Source organism: Neoarius graeffei, chromosome 2 (assembly GCF_027579695.1).
Source record: "Neoarius graeffei isolate fNeoGra1 chromosome 2, fNeoGra1.pri, whole genome shotgun sequence".
NCBI lineage: Eukaryota > Metazoa > Chordata > Actinopteri > Siluriformes > Ariidae > Neoarius > Neoarius graeffei.
The window spans coordinates 52,864,000-52,881,123 of record NC_083570.1 but is presented as its reverse complement, the minus strand read 5'-3'; the positions used below and the strand labels follow the sequence as shown (position 1 = coordinate 52,881,123).

Genomic DNA, 17,124 nt, shown 5'->3' with positions numbered 1-17,124 from the left:
ATGATGTCTGTATAAATCAGCCTGTTCTGGAAGGACCCAGACTCTGCAACACTACTAAGCAAGCAACATGAGAACCAAGGAGCCTCCAAACAGGTCAGAGACAAAGTTGTGGAAAAGTATAGATCAGGGTTGGGTTATAAAAAATATCCCAAACTTTGAATATCCCAGGGAGCACCATTAAATCCATTATAGCAAAATGGAAAGAATATGGCACCACTACAAACCTGACAAGAGAAGGCCGCCCACCAAAACTCACAGACCGGGCAAGGAGGGCATTAATCAGAGATGCAACAAAGACACCAAAGATAACGCTGAGGGAGCTGCAAAGATCCACAGTGGCGATGGGAATATCTGTCCATAGGACCACTTTAAGCTGTACACCCCACAGAACGGGGCTTTATGGAAGAGTGGCCAGAAAAAAAGCCATTGCTGAAGAAAACATGTTTATAGTTTGCCCAGCAGCATGTGGCAGACTCCCCAAACACATGGAAGAAGATTCTCTGGTCAAATGAGACAAAAATTTAACATTTTGGCCATCATGGGAAATGCCATGTGTGGTGCAAACCCAACCCCTTAAAGGAACAGTCCACCGTACTTCCATAATGAAATATGCTCTTATCTGAATTGAGACGAGCTGCTCCGTACCTCTCCGAGCTTTGCGCGGCCTCCCAGTCAGTCAGACGCAGTCAGACGCGCTGTCACTCCTGTTAGCAATGTAGCTAGGCTCAGCATGGCCAATGGTATTTTTTGGGGCTGTAGTTAGATGCGACCAAACTCTTCCGCGTTTTTCCTGTTTACATAGGTTTATATGACCAGTGATATGAAACAAGTTCAGTTACACAAATTGAAACGTAGCGATTTTCTGCGCTATGGAAAGTCCTCACTATAATGACAGGCATACTAACACCTTCTGCGTGCTTCGGCAGCGCATTGATACGGAGCTCAGATATCAATGCGCTGTCGAAGCGCGCAGAAGGTGTTAGTACGCCTGTCATTATAGTGCGGACTTTCCATAGCATAGAAAATCGCTACGTTTCAATTTGTGTAACTGAACTTGTTTCATGTCACTGGTCATATAAACCTATGTAAACAGGAAAAACGTGGAAGAGTTTGGTCGCATCTAACTACAGCCCCAAAAAATACCATTGGCCATGCTGAGCCTAGCTACATTGCTAACAGGAGTGACAGCGCGTCTGACTGCGTCTGACTGACTGGGAGGTCGCGCAAAGCTCGGAGAGGTACGGAGCAGCTCGTCTCAATTCAGATAAGAGCATATTTCATTATGGAAGTACGGTGGACTGTTCCTTTAAGAACACCATCCCTACAATGAAGCATGGTGGTGGCAGCATCATGCTGTGGGGATGTTTTTCATCTGCAGGGACAGGAAAGCTGGTCAGGACTGAAGGAAAGATGGATGGCACTAAATACAGGGCAATTCTGGAGGAAAACCTGTTTGAGTCAGCCAGAGGTATCAGACTGGGACGAACGTTCACGTTCCAGCAGGACAATGACCCTAGACATACTGCTAAAGCTACACTGGAGTGGTTTAAAGGGAAACATTTAAATGTCTTGGAATGGCCTAATCAAAGCCCAGACCTCAACCCGATTGAGAATCTGTGGCATAACTTAGATTGCTGTACACCAACGCAACCCATCTAACTTGAAGGAGTTGGAGCAGTTTTGCCTTGAGGAATGGGCAAAAATCCCAGTGGCTAGATGTGCTAAGCTAACAGAGACTTACCTCAAGAGACTTGCAGCTGTAACTGTAGCAAAAGGTGGCTCTATAAAGTATTGACTTTCAGGGGGGTGAATACCTATGCACACTCCAGATTTCTGTTTATTCATCTTAATTATTGTTTGTGTCACAATAAAAAAACAATGTGCACCTTTAAAGTGATAGGCATGTTGTGTAAATCAAATAGTGCTAACCCCCCAAAAATCAATTTTAATACCAGCTTGTACTGCGACAAAACAGGACAAACACCAAGGGGGATGAATACTTTTGCAAGGCACTGTAGCACTTTTGTCATGACTGTTCCGCTGCTGTCAGTTAATCAAAGTACTCTTCAAGGAATAACGCCTATCACTGAGAGTTTTTACAGAGGAAGAGGGAGGAGAGACCACAGCACACTATGGACACCTCTTGGGAGTCTCTGAGGAAACTGATCTCTACGCTGTTGATAAGTTCTCCTTGCTGCAGGGTAGGAGCTGTGCGTGTGGGCTGTGGAGTAGTAGAGGAAGGTAATGCAAAAATAAATAAATAAATAACAATAATAATAAAAAAGTTTGGGGCGGCACGGTGGTGTAGTGGTTAGCGCTGTCGCCTCACAGCAAGAAGGTCCTGGGTTCGAGCCCCGGGGCCGGCGAGGGCCTTTCTGTGTGGAGTTTGCATGTTCTCCCCGTGTCCGCGTGGGTTTCCTCCGGGTGCTCCGGTTTCCCCCACAGTCCAAAGACATGCAGGTTAGGTTAACTGGCGACTCTAAATTGACCGTAGGTGTGAATGTGAGTGTGAATGGTTGTCTGTGTCTATGTGTCAGCCCTGTGATGACCTGGCGACTTGTCCAGGGTGTACCCCGCCTTTCGCCCGTAGTCAGCTGGGATAGGCTCCAGCTTGCCTGCGACCCTGTAGAAGGATAAAGCGGCTAGAGATAATGATGATGATGATGAATAAAAAAGTTTGGGCTGGAAGATTATATCAGGTTTATTGTAACTCAAGAGTGATTTAATAAACAAAAATCTTTATAAAAACCATTAGAAACCCTAAAAGGGACACAGCTGAAGTGAAGAGTATGTGTTTCAGCTCAAACCTTTTTCTTTCTGGTGTCCATGTCCGAGTCTGACTCTTCCTCTGACTCTGACTCCGACTCGCTGCTTTCAGACTCGCTGTCTTCCTCACTCTCTGACTCAGACAGCCTCTTCTGCTCCTTCCCTCCTTTCCTGCCCCTCTTCTGCTCCTCTCCACTACTTTGATCACTATAAAGAAAGCCTATTACCACACTGTTATGCATATAAAATGCTGTTCTTCCTAAAACACCAACTGTCTTTAGAAATGAATCAGACCTCTCTGTACTCTCTGGTTTCTTAGATTTGCTCTTGTCTACTTTCTTCTTCTTCTTGGTCTTCTCTTCCTCTCCATCCTTCTCGTCCTCATCAGACTCTGACTCCTCATTGCTCTCTTCGCTCTCTGAGCCTGAGCCGCTCTCCTCACTGGCGCTCTCTGACTCACTGGTGGTGTTCGTCTCTGCAGAGAGAGTGGAGGGACAGATGGAGCTAAATGAATGTTCAGAATACATTAATACAGTAAGGTCTTTCAGTGGGAATTAGCTACAGTACCTGGCCCTTTGCCTTGAAATTCAACTATGCCTTTGACATCTAATTTGTGTATAAACTCTAATACATTATGGATTAAATCAGCAAAACTCATTCTATTTGTTACATTTTTACCTTGCCCGGGATGGTGTCCACCAGGGGCTGAGGTATTGTTTTCGGTCGGGTTTTTTTGTTTGTTTGTTTCTTTGTTTTTTTTTTAACAATATTATGGGAAAACGGCTGGACCAATCTTCATGAAACTTTCAGGATAGATGGGCATTGGTCTTAAATAGAACCTCCAACATTTTGAGGGTCATCTGGTCAAGGTCACCAAAAAGGTCAAAATCGTTTTTGTTGTGGCTACTGCCTCATCCAGGTGCTAGCCACTACGTCATCGAGCTATAAGAATGTAAAAGTGTAACAATCGTGCACTGTGCATGCGCATACACGTGTTCCAATTAAAATGGCCGGTGAGTGTATACAATTCGGCTCACCAATCGAAATAAATGGACTAGATTAAAGAAATCGCTTTCAGACATGTTTATGCTTATTACAGAGGGAAAGTGCATTCTACTGAGCTCGAGCACCGAGCCATTTCTGGGAAATAAGAGTTTCGGTCATGGCAAAAGTGTGTGTATGTCAGCCTCAGTTTGGAGGTTTCAGTTTTGAAAACTGTAAGAGGTACGAGTAGAATAATATAAAGGACAGACACTTGTCACTTCTGTGATTTTTTAAAATTGTTCATTTTTGGATTACGCTTCATTTTTGTGGCTACTGCCTCATAGAGTAAATATACAGTGGTGCTTGAAGGTTTGTGAACCCTTTAGAATTTTCTATATTTCTGCATAAATATAACCTAAAACAGCATCAGATTTTCACACAAGTCCTAAAAGTAGATAAAGAGAACCCAGTTAAACAAATGAGACAAAAATATTATACTTGGTCATTTATTTATTGAGGAAAATGATCCAAAATTACATATCTGTGAGTGGCAAAAGTATGTGAACCTTTGCTTTCAGTATCTGGTGTGACCCCCTTGTGCAGCAATAACTGCAACTAAACGTTTCCAGTAACTGTTGATCAGTCCTGCACACCGGCTTGGAGGAATTTTAGCCCATTCCTCTGTACAGAACAGCTTCAACTCTGGGATGTTGGTGGGTTTCCTCACATGAACTGCTCGCTTCAGGTCCTTCCACAACATTTTGACTGGATTAAGGTCAGGAGTTTGACTTGGCCATTCCAAAACATTAACTTTATTCTTCTTTAACCATTCTTTGGTAGAACGACTTGTGTGCTTAGGGTCGTTGTCTTGCTGGATGACCCAGCTTCTCTTGAGATTCAGTTCATGGACAGATGTCCTGACATTTTCTTTTAGAATTCGCTGGGATAATTCAGAATTCATTGTTCCATCAATGATGGCAAGCTGTCCTGGTGCAGATGCAGCAAAACAGGCCCAAACCATGATACTACCACCACCATGTTTCACAGACGGGATAAGGTTCTTATACTGGAATGCAGTGTTTTCCTTTCTCCAAACATAACGCTTCTCATTTAAACCAAAAAGTTCTATTTTGGTCTCATCCATCCAAAAACATTTTTCGTATAGCCTTCTGGCTTGTCCACGTGATCTTTAGCAAACTGCAGACGAGCAGCAATGTTCTTTTTGGAGAGCAGTGGCTTTCTCCTTGCAACCCTGCCATGCACACCATTGCTGTTCAGTGTTCTCCTGATGGTGGACTCATGAACATTAGCCAATGTGAGAGAGGCCTTCAGTTGCTTAGAAGTTACCCTGGGGTCCTTTGTGACCTCGCTGACTGTTACATGCCTTGCTCTTGGAGTGATCTTTGTTGGTCGACCACTCCTGGGGAGGGTAACAATGGTCTTAAATTTCCTCCATTTGTACACAATCTGTCTGACTGTGGATTGGTGGAGTCCAAACTCTTTAGAGATGGTTTTGTAACCTTTTCCAGCCCGATGAGCATCAACAACACTTTTTCTGAGATCCTCAGAAATCTCCTTTGTTCGTGCCATGATACACTTCCACAAACATGTGTTGTGAAGATCAGACTTTGATAGATCCCTGTTCTTTAAATAAAACAGGGTGCCCACTCACACCTGATTGTCATCCCATTGATTGAAAACACCTGACTCTAATTTCACCTTCAAATTAACTGCTAATCCTAGAGGTTCACATACTTTTGCCACTCACAGATATGTAATATTGGATCATTTTCCTCAATAAATAAATGACCAAGTATAATATTTCTGTCTCATTTATTTAACTAGGTTCTCTTTATCTACTTTTAGGACTTGTGTGAAAATCTGAAGATGTTTTAGGTCATATTTATGCAGAAATATAGAAAATTCTAAAGGGTTCACAAACTTTCAAGCACCACTGTATAAGCAGTAGCCACATGTACCTATTTTTTTTCACGATATCTTCCTTCATATTCATCATAAGTGCTACCGGGTGAGGTTTGTTTTGCCTGGCAACACTTGTTTGAAACAGTTTTTAGTATCAGGAACCAAGATGTCGTATTGCTCTCGAATGCTGTCCAGAGTTACCACTATCAGCAGACTCGGTGGGTCCAGATTCTCCCTCTGAGTCAGAATAGAAAGGCTTCTCCACCTTCTTCTCCTTGCGCTCCTTCCTGCTGGTGCATTTAGTCCACTCTGGAACCTGGGGAAAGCCATAGGACACAGTCACTCCACATACTGTACATACAGTATGGTTGTACAGTGTTAGAGCAATGTGTGGCCATGAATGCCTCTCCCACAGCTACAGGCTATAAACATATAACATTTATAACATGTATAGCGTACTGTAGATAACACATAAAGGATGTGCTTACATCAGATTCTGGCATCATCATGCTGCCTTTTCTTTCTTTTTTTTGTTTCTTAATAAAGATGAATCATGTATGTAAGCATTAAGGTGATGCATTCATGATCACTGCTGTACTTATTGTGTAACTGGGAAAAGTCTACCTAAAAATTATGTCCAAAAAAGTACCAAATGACCTCCTCTTGAGTTAAGACATTACATTAGTGTATTGCTACATATGGATCGTCAAAGGAAGCTGTTAGCAATGTGCGTTTTTAGCATAACTCAGGATTCCAATAAGAAAATGATGTAGTAGAGGAGGGCAGTTGGCTCTTTGCAAGGATCCAGCTCTTTAATGGTAGAGACAGCAGAGAGTGAAGCTCAGCCAGGGGCTTTAGGCTGAATTAAGCGCTTGACAGACAATAAGCTAGGCTAGGTGAGAAGGGTTAAGGCTAAGCTGACTGGCAAGGAAGCACTCTGGGTTCGGCGCGACACGGATCGAGACTCAAATATGCGCAGAGTTCTTCGTGAACTGACAGACTCACGCTGGTTAGATTCGTGACTCTTTCAAGCAGCCTAATAACCTGGCGGACAGGAAAGAAAGAAAACAAAAATAAAGAAAAAAGGAAGAAAAAAATGAAAGAATGATGAGCTGAGATGATGTGAAGAAGAGCCAGGAAAAGAAGAGAACAGAAAAGTTTAAAAAGGTACACACAAGGATTCAGGTTGCACTTAACAAATCTAATGTAGGTACATCAGTCATGGTTCCATGTCCAAAATATTGAACAAAACCTTACTTTTTGTATGATATAAAAATAGCACTGAAATCTACAGTCAGCGTGACTGAACTGTATAAAAGTTGTGTTGTCGACAAAGATATATTATAGATATATTGTATAATATTAAATTCTATTATGTGTCTTGTATTTTTGTTTTCGTTTGTAGAATAGACAAGTTAAAAAAATAAATGTACATAACAAAACGTGTTATATTAAAAGAAGAGGTTATGGTAAATCCTTTGTAAATCAATGGAAGTGCAACAGAAATGGGATGGACACCTGATTTTGGAGTGAGATGAGAGTTGAAGATCGTCCAACAGCAGATTTCAGAGTAAGAGAACACACACACACATAAACACAAATACACACTTTGGTAAAGGAAAATGGGGTCTGGGTTTTTTTTCCCCTGAAATGAAGTGTTTATCGGTTCTTTATAATCCTTTCAGAACTTTACTGGCATTCAACCTTTAGTAAATTAGTATTCCAATATTATAAAATAATGTATTTCAATACACTCCTCACTTAAAGAGGCCTCAGTATGTATGTTTGCACTATGGGCGTTGTAAGGAAATGGTGATAATATGGACAGAATGGGAGATAAGGAGGAGAAGAAGCCACTGCACACTTGTGGGCACCTCTCGCCAGTCTCCAAGGAGACCGATCCGCCCCTCACTGGTGTCTATGACTTCCTCTTGCTGTGGGATGATGATGTGGCAGTAGGGCAGGGGTGGAGTAAACAGACAGGGGTTATAATAAAGGAACAAAAAGAAAAGGGTCACTGGATGGGAAATCACATTAGACATAACAACACGGTCTCCTCAACAGGAAATCTGCATCATGACTTGAGTGTATTATGAATGATATAAAACATATAAAATTGCTAAATTGAATAAAGGAAAACAAAGACAAGGCACAAATCAAATAACAATCTGCTTGTGGTTGTACCAATCATTATATATACAGTGAACAACATGAGTCCATTCTTTCATATCGCTCCGATTCTGAATCCAAAATTTAGTTAGATTGAAAGTTGCATCATTTTTTGGAACTAGAAATTTGGAAAATGGAAACCAGAATGGAGGAAGTGGGAGGTGATAGATTTGGAGGAAGCACAATATAGAGGATTACATTAAGGTGGGAAATGTCTGCATGTCCATGATGCAAGGCTGTTTTATTTTTTCAGTGTCAAGCAACTGCACCCATACCTGTCAATCAGCTCATTGATCACATGCTGATGTGTATTATAGAATTATAGAAAATTATTGGTAGTGATATTAATGTAAAGGGAACTTAGGACTGACAGAACACCTTTACTGGGAAAAAAAACCCTACTGGACTTGAAATTTTAAATGGGTGTCGTTAAAGGAGAACTGAAGGCAATTTTTTTATTATCAAAATTCTATTTCTCATTTTATTAAATATCGGAATGCATTTTGATAGCTATTTTGTCACTGCTAATAGCAAGTCATGAGTGTTTGAAATATGCTCTGTAATATATCAGTCCATATGTCAAAGCGATGGCTGTAAACGAGATTCGTTGAGACCTGTGCAAGACATTGTAGGACGGAAGTAAAATGTACAGCGGAAATCAAAGTGACCAACATCTGCCAACGTTGTCAAAAGACGCGCGCGCCCTCTTTCGAATGCTGACGTGATCAAGCTGGAAGTTTTGTTTGCTTTAATAGCAATCAGGAAAGTTTGAAAAAAGTAGGCAGTAATCGTCATTTAAACTCATTTTTGTGCAGTATTTCGTTTGGAAAACAGTTTTTAAAATGGTGACACTGACACCTGGCTGACACTTCACGTTTCGAAATCTCGCACAAGTTTTGTGAAAATCGCGCGGATAAGTGACGCCTGCCGTGGACCAAACGAACTAAATTCAACACGGCTAAAAACCAAATAGGCCGATAAGTATAATATTTAATTGCAATTAGTTGCCAATACAAGTCATGATATAAGGTTACTAAAACCAAAAATGTAATTGAATAACACATTAATTAAGAAATAAAGCAAGTTTAAAAATGACTTCAGTTCTCCTTTAATAATGTACTGTGGACAGTCAAACCAATACAGGGCATCAGACACATCCAAGCTGCTGTCATGTTGTCCACCAAATATACACTCAATTGGGTGTACAATTCCCCTTTGACTTCTGGTGGTACATTTACAAGCACTGGCAAATTTGATTGGGACCTTCTGAGACATTAAAGGAGTGGCACATGTTTTGATGAAGAGAGAAAGAGCTTGTCTCTTATCCCATGTGCCATCCATTCCTTCCTGCACTCTACAACTAGACAAAGCAAGCCTAGACTCAACCAATAAAGACAGTAAAGACTTCTCAGTTAAGATTTTGAGAATTTCAGAACCCAAATGCCTAATGGAGGAGGTGCAAGAAGAAGAGTGTGTGAGGTATGAGTTGAGATGGCTTCAGCCAGTGTGTACAGTGCAGACTTTATGAGGGGTGGAGGGATCTGTGGGCACTGCTCTTCCAGAAAGCCCAACAGAGGTCTGGTATGGATGGTATGGATTTAAGATCCCGCATATCTATCAGAAAGGTCTAATACTAAACACTAGAAGCATAAACAAAGTCTCGATTCTGAACTGATTTCTCAACACTCAAAAGCATAACATTCCTACTTCTTAAAGTGTACTGGAAATATCCTTTGTCACTATATTACAGCGAGATAGCTGGCTGGCCGAGTGCCAGCTGGAATGACAGTGCAGGATGAGGGTGGAGTTATGCTGATGAGCGAGGAGAGATATAAAACATGGCTGTGGAAGGAGCCGATTTTGGTTGGGCAGGATAGGGTTTTTTTTGTGACGTGTCCTGTATGTTGGGGCTCCCTCTGGTGGGGTGAAGGAGCAGTTCCCACAGGCCTGAGCCCCGAAGCCCTGTCTCTGAGAGTAACTGTTCCCCCTGCACGCACAGAATCCTTCACCTCCACGTTGCGCACGGAGGGGTCGGGTGCTGATTCGGGCCAATCGGGCAGCTCCTGGTAGCCGCCTGTTTTGGTATTCAGCAGATGAGACAGCGACCCAAGTTGGAAATGGTCTCTGTCTGTTTATCAGAAAAACACATCACAAACATGAAAAGTCATAAATCGACTCTAAACCACAGACTACAGAAGTCAACAAGCTGTTTGAAAAGCTTAGAATTTTGAATATTTTGGATATTAACAGATTTCGACTAGCTCTTTTCACAGCTCAATTCATAAATCTCAATCTGCCTGAGACTTTTGACAGCTTTCTTAATTTTCGTTCACAGTTTCACAATTGGGTGGCACGGTGGTGTAGTGGTTAGCGCTGTCTCCTCACAGCAAGAAGGTCCGGGTTCGAGCCCCGTGGCCGGCGAGGGCCTTTCTGTGCGGAGTTTGCATGTTCTCCCCGTGTCCGCGTGGGTTTCCTCCGGGTGCTCCGGTTTCCCCCACAGTCCAAAGACATGCAGGTTAGGTTAACTGGTGACTCTAAATTGACCGTAGGTGTGAATGTGAGTGTGAATGGTTGTCTGTGTCTGTGTGTCAGCCCTGTGATGACCTGGCGACTTGTCCAGGGTGTACCCCGCCTCTCACCCGTAGTCAGCTGGGATAGGCTCCAGCTTGCCTGCGACCCTGTAGAACAGGATAAAGCGGCCAGAGATAATGAGATGAGATGAGTTTCACAATTATCTAACTCACCAAAGCACTCAATTACACATTCCCCTATTCAGAACTTCCTTGGCCCAAATGAGTGTGAAATACAAATGCATCAATGTATCTTCCCCTCTCCCTAAAGAATTTTACCTCTATGATAACTTCCAAACGTAACCTTAAAAACCATCTGCTATCCAATCCCAACCACTTCTAAATCCTCCATTTCATCATATGTACTTAGTTAGGTTTTTGATTTATAGTATGTTATTAGAATGCATTTTCGTCTTGTATTATTTTTTGTTATTGTTATTGATTTAATTGTATATGCTTATTTTGCAATCCATTGAACTGTATTAGATTTTTGTTATATCTATGTTCTACAAATTCATCTGAGAATTATCTCATTAGTATTGTGATAGTATTTGTTTAGTTTAAAGGAGGAGGGCTTAGTATAAGCCTTGTTAGGCTTCTTCTCTCCTCCTGCACTTTTAAAAAAAAATTCATTTCATTACTTCACTGTTTATGTTTTTTGTGCGAATAAACAAATACACAAGAATAATAATACAACCTACATACACACATGTTTGTTTTCAATTTTATTTGGCATTATACAATTGTTAGTTCTGGTCCACTAATCTGATTGGTTGAGTAATTTTCCAAGAGTGCCGATATTCCGTATAAGAGCACTGAGATGTTTCACTGTGTGTATCACTGTGTTCGCGTCATACAATTCCACTTCTTATTTCAAAACAGTTACTACAGTAGTATTAGTAACATGGCAAATTATACTTTTCAGGAATATAACTTTTTTAAAATATGAAAGCTCAACAGATGAAAAAGAACAGAAGAGGAAGAGATGCTAATTTTACTGGAGGCACCTTTAGCAGGAATGTACAAATCAATGTGAGCTAGCTAGTCAGCTAGCTAATAGACTATAAAATGAGTGCGGCTTCTTCAGGATCTATTTCCACTTGTGGATTAAAAATAAACAGAGCATTTGGCCATATTGTGTCCAAGTTGCCACTTACTCAGTATCAAGTTCTTGGTTATAGAACTGTTGTTTAAAAGCAATACCACACTCAAGGTTATTCTGTTGTACTGAATATCAGCACAGCTGTGATTATCTTCTGTGACAAATCACAGCAATGTTGATATTCAGTACAACAGCATGACCTCGAGTGCGATATTGCTTAATTGCAAAACAAGTTTTAACAATATAATGAATTCTAGCCTAATATTAAACGAAAAAACTTAATAAGTAAACTTAATAGTTTACCTTTAAATGGAGATTCTAGTACAGGTGCAGGTTTAAGGGCAAGGAAAAGCTTCTTGGCATATTTACTCAAGGCTCCGCTCTTATCTGTAGGGACAATGAGCTGACGGATGAACCGTGCACGGTCTCTGATGTCATAGTTCTGGTCATACTTTGCCAAGTTGAGCACATACTGTGTAAGGAGCTTGGTCTAAATATGAAGAGAAAGAAAAACTTGGAGTGAGACAGCATCAAAACACAATTCTTGTGCGTGTGTGTGTGTAACAGGCACATGATCTTAGTCTTGCCTGATAAAATCATGACTCATGTTGTGTTTCAGTGTATTTTGTCTCTGTCTAAGAATAATCTCTCTGAGGATTTTACAGTACAAGCCCTCTAGAGCAACTAGACATACTGCATAGTTTAATGACCAATGTGTTACACATGTTTTGCCTCTGCAAATCCCTCTTCCTCAAATGGAGAGAGCAGATGCCATCTTGGCGATGGCACACAATCTAGCCATACAGCTGTCTGGAGATCTAAGCCAGTGGTTCTTAAAGTGGGGTCCATGAAGCATAGCCAAGGATACATGATTTTAAAAAATTGTTATAGTGGTGTACAGTGGTGCTTGAAAGTTTGTGAACCCTTTAGAATTTTCTATATTTATGCATAAATATGACCTAAAACATCATCAGATTTTCACACAAGTCCTAAAAGTAGATAAAGAGAACCCAGTTAAACAAATGAGACAAAAATATTATACTTGGTCATTTATTTATTCAGGGAAATGATCCAACAACCCCGATTCCAAAAAAGTTGGGACAAAGTACAAATTGTAAATAAAAATGGAATGCAATAATTTACAAATCTCAAAAACTGATATTGTATTCACAATAGAACATACACAACATATCAAATGTCGAAAGTGAGACATTTTGAAATTTCATGACAGGAACACATCTCAAAAAAGTTGGGACAGGGGCAATAAGAGGCTGGAAAAGTTAAAGGTACAAAAAAGGAACAGCTGGAGGACCAAATTGCAACTCATTAGGTCAATTGGCAATAGGTCATTAACATGACTGGGTATAAAAAGAGCATCTTGGAGTGGCAGCGGCTCTCAGAAGTAAAGATGGGAAGAGGATCACCAATCCCCCTAATTCTGCACCGACAAATAGTGGAGCAATATCAGAAAGGAGTTCGACAGGGTAAAATTGCACAGAGTTTGAACATATCATCATCTACAGTGCATAATATCATCAAAAGATTCAGAGAATCTGGAAGAATCTCTGTACATAAGGGTCAAGGCCGGAAAACCATACTGGGTGCCCGTGATCTTCGGGCCCTTAGATGGCACTGCATCACATACAGGCATGCTTCTGTATTGGAAATCACAAAATGGGCTCAGGAATATTTCCAGAGAACATTATCTGTGAACACAATTCACCGTGCCATCCGCCATTGCCAGCTAAAACTCTATAGTTCAAAGAAGAAGCCATATCTAAACATGATCCAGAAGCGCAAACGTCTTCTCTGGGCCAAGGCTCATTTAAAATGGACTGTGGCAAAGTGGAAAACTGTTCTGTGGTCAGACGAATCAAAATGTGAAGTTCTTTATGGAAATCAGGGACGCCGTGTCATTTGGACTAGAGAGGAGAAGGATGACCCAAGTTGTTATCTGCGCTCAGTTCAGAAGCCTGCATCTCTGATGGTATGGGGTTGCATTAGTGCGTGTGGCATGGGCAGCTTACACATCTGGAAAGACACCATCAATGCTGAAAGGTATATCCAGGTTCTAGAGCAACATATGCTCCCATCCAGACGACGTCTCTTTCAGGGAAGACCTTGCATTTTCCAACATGACAATGCCAAACCACATACTGCATCAATTACAGCATCATGCTGCGTAGAAGAAGGGTCCGGGTACTGAACTGGGCAGCCTGCAGTCCAGATCTTTCACCCATAGAAAACATTTGGCGCATCATAAAATGTAAGATATGACAAAAAAGACCTAAGACAGTTGAGCAAATAGAATCTTACATTAGACAAGAATGGGTTAACATTCCTATCCCTAAACTTGAGCAACTTGTCTCCTCAGTCCCCAGACGTTTACAGACTGTTGTAAAGAGAAAAGGGGATGTCTCACAGTGGTAAACATGGCCTTGTCCCAACTTTTTTGAGATGTGTTGTTGTCATGAAATGTAAAATCACCTAATTTTTCTCTTTAAATAATACATTTTCTCAGTTTAAACATTTGATATGTCATCTATGTTCTATTCTGAATAAAATATGGAATTTTGAAACTTCCACATCATTGCATTCCGTTTTTATTTACAATCTGTACTTTGTCCCAACTTTTTTGGAATCGGGGTTGTACATATCTGTGAGTGGCAAAAGTATGTGACCATCTAGGATTAGCAGTTAATTTGTAGGTGAAATTGGAGTCAGGTGTTTTCAATCAATGGGATGACAATCAGGTGTGAGTGGGCACCCTGTTTTATTTAAAGAACAGGGATCTATCAAAGTCTGATCTTCACAACACGTTTGTGGAAGTGTATCATGACACAAACAAAGGAGATTTCTGAGGATCTCAGAAAAAGTGTTGTTGATGCTCATCAGGCTGGAAAAGGTTACAAAACCATCTCTAAAGAGTTTGGACTCCACCAATCCACAGTCAGACAGATTGTGTACAAATGGAGGAGATTCAAGACCATTGTTACCCTTTCCAGGAGTGGTCGACCAACAAAGATCACTCCAAGAGCAAGGTGTGTAATAGTCGGCGAGGTCACAAAGGACCCCAGGGTAACTTCTAAGCAACTGAAGGCCTCTCTCACATTGGCTAATGTTAATGTTCATGAGTCCACCATCAGGAGAACACTGAACAACAATGGTGTGCATGGCAGGGTTGCAAGAAGAAAGCCACTGCTCTCCAAAAAGAACATTGATGCTCATCTGCAGCTTGTTAAAGATCATGTGGACAAGCCAAAAGGCTATTGGAAAAATGTTTTTTGGATGGATGAGACCAAAATAGAGCTTTTTGGTTTAAATGAGAAGCGTTATGTTTGGAGAAAGGAAAACATTGCATTCCAGCATAAGAACCTTATCCCATCTGTGAAACATGGTGGTGGTAGTATCATGGTTTGGGCCTGTTTTGCTGCATCTGGGCCGGGACAGCTTGCCATCATTGATGGAACAATGAATTCTGAATTATACCAGTGAATTCTAAAAGAAAATGTCAGGACATCTGTCCATGAACTGAATCTCAAGAGAAGGTGGGTCATGCAGCAAGACAACGACCCTAAGCACACACGTTGTTCTACCAAAGAATGGTTAAAGAAGAATAAAGTTAATGTTTTGGAATGGCCAAGTCAAAGTCCTGACCTTAATCCAATCGAAATGTTGTGGAAGGACCTGAAGCGAGCAGTTCATGTGAGGAAACCCACCAACATCCCAGAGTTGAAGCTGTTCTGTATGGAGGAATGGGCTTTATCTACTTCTCTTTATCTACTTTTAGGATTTGTGTGAAAATCTGATGATGTTTTAGGTCATATTTATGCAGAAATATAGAAAATTCTAAAGGGTTCACAAACTTTCAAGCACCACTCTAAATCACAACCCACATTATGAAAATTATGTTTGGAAGTCCAAGCACCAAAGTAAACTCTGACCCGTGTTCTATCTTGGGAAATTTCAGGAAGAAAAAAATCCACAAAAGATTACATGAAGAATTGAACTAAAGTTCATGAAATAATGTTTCTGAGGGGGTTCATGTAATTTATTTTACAGTCGAAGGGGTCCCTGGCTACAAAAAGTTTTAGAACTGTTGATTTACAGGTAGACTGACTTTCAGATTTTTCAAGTGTAGGTCATAAAAAGAATTTTCCCCGACACCCAATTATTTTTGTTTAGTGGACTGAAAGCTACTGAATTCGAATGACGGACTTCCAATTTAATTAGTTTTTTTTTAAAAATAGAACAATTAATGAATTTAGGGCCACATGGCCCTAAATTTTCTGCTATTTTTTCCTGCTTCACCGTGACGCAAGACAAGATACTACGTCATGCATCACGTGGTGGGCTTTCCCCGTTCATGCAAGGCATTGTGGGACACCAATTTGAAACAGGAGAGAAAAATGGATGATGTGAGTGTGTGAATGAAATGTGAAAAACTGACTACAGTAACGGAAAGCGAGAAGGCGTTATGTTATGAAGGAAAAGAAACGCAGGACCAAACTAATGAATATCGGCGGTCAGCAAGCACCTTGGTGTGATCAGCTGTTCGTTTAGCGACATAATGATGTAACTGTCAGTATACAGTCAAAGGTAAACCTGCGCATGCCCACACGGACTTCCTCTGTCTGCTTGACTGCATAGAGCAAGCGATTTCATGCACATTATTTGCTAGGGAATCCCCTCAAATTAAATAACTTCCCAGCCACAGAATGGTCTGGTTTTTTTTTTTTTAAGATATTACAGAAATAAACGTATATCACAATGACCGAATTTCAGAGGGAACTAAATTTCACTGATTTTATGAAATCGAAAGGCCGTCTACTTTTCTGAAGATGGCCATGTTTCAGCACCATGGACAGCAACAAAACACCGGTCATGAAACCTCCTCCAGCATCAGATCCCATAGTGAGAGATGCAAATACAGAGCCACACTTTAGTGAGATAGACTGGGTGAATTCAGATGTCATGCACTCACCTGTTTGGAGTTGGTCAGGTAGAGCTTGGCAGCCAGATTGATAATTTGTAACTTGACAATGTCCTCCTCATTGGTGAAACTTTTGGCCATCTTCCTTAGGACATCAGGAGCGATTTTAGGTACGTGCTCACAGTACTCACCAATCAGCCACAGGATGCTTGCTCTCGCCATTGGGACCTTAGAAAAAGAAGAACACTGGTTATGTTCCTGAATTAAATCTAGTTCATGGTGCATCTGTTTTCTACACCATTGAAACTAATATGCACTGTGACAAATATATTTATATAATTATGAGGGTCACGGGGCGGCACGGTGGTGTAGTGGTTAGCGCTGTCGCCTCACAGCAAGAAGGTCCGGGTTCGAGCCCCGTGGCCGGCGAGGGCCTTTCTGTGCGGAGTTTGCATGTTCTCCCCGTGTCCGCATGGGTTTCCTCTGGGTGCTCTGGTTTCCCCCAAAGACACGCAGGTTAGGTTAACTGGTGACTGTAAATTGACCGTAGGTGTGAATGTGAGTGTGAATGGTTGTCTGTGTCTATGTGTCAGCCCTGTGATGACCTGGCGACTTGTCCAGGGTGTACCCCGCCTTTTGCCCGTAGTCAGCTGGGATAGGCTCCAGCTTGCCTGCGA

General features: G+C 41.3%; 1 protein-coding gene across 12 annotated transcripts in view; it reads right to left on the bottom strand.

Annotated features, from left to right (window-relative positions):
* The window catches only part of LOC132881671 (AP-3 complex subunit beta-2), a 136,398-nt gene that overhangs the window by 26,840 nt on the left and 92,434 nt on the right, over positions 1–17,124 (bottom strand). For 4 of the 12 annotated variants that reach the window (XM_060914401.1, XM_060914406.1, XM_060914396.1 and 1 more), the window contains exons 15-21: positions 16,499–16,675; positions 11,818–12,004; positions 9,840–9,970; positions 7,548–7,607; positions 5,875–5,989; positions 3,061–3,241; positions 2,808–2,973 (exon numbers count right to left, since the gene is read on the bottom strand). In XM_060914401.1, the coding sequence (XP_060770384.1) occupies positions 2,808–2,973; positions 3,061–3,241; positions 5,875–5,989; positions 7,548–7,607; positions 9,840–9,970; positions 11,818–12,004; positions 16,499–16,675 (1,017 nt within the window). Of the gene's footprint in view, positions 1–2,807; positions 2,974–3,060; positions 3,242–5,874; positions 5,990–6,678; positions 6,718–7,547; positions 7,608–9,839; positions 9,971–11,817; positions 12,005–16,498; positions 16,676–17,124 lie in introns of all 12 variants that reach the window. The other 8 variants (XM_060914402.1, XM_060914405.1, XM_060914399.1 and 5 more) reach the window with 3 other exon arrangements.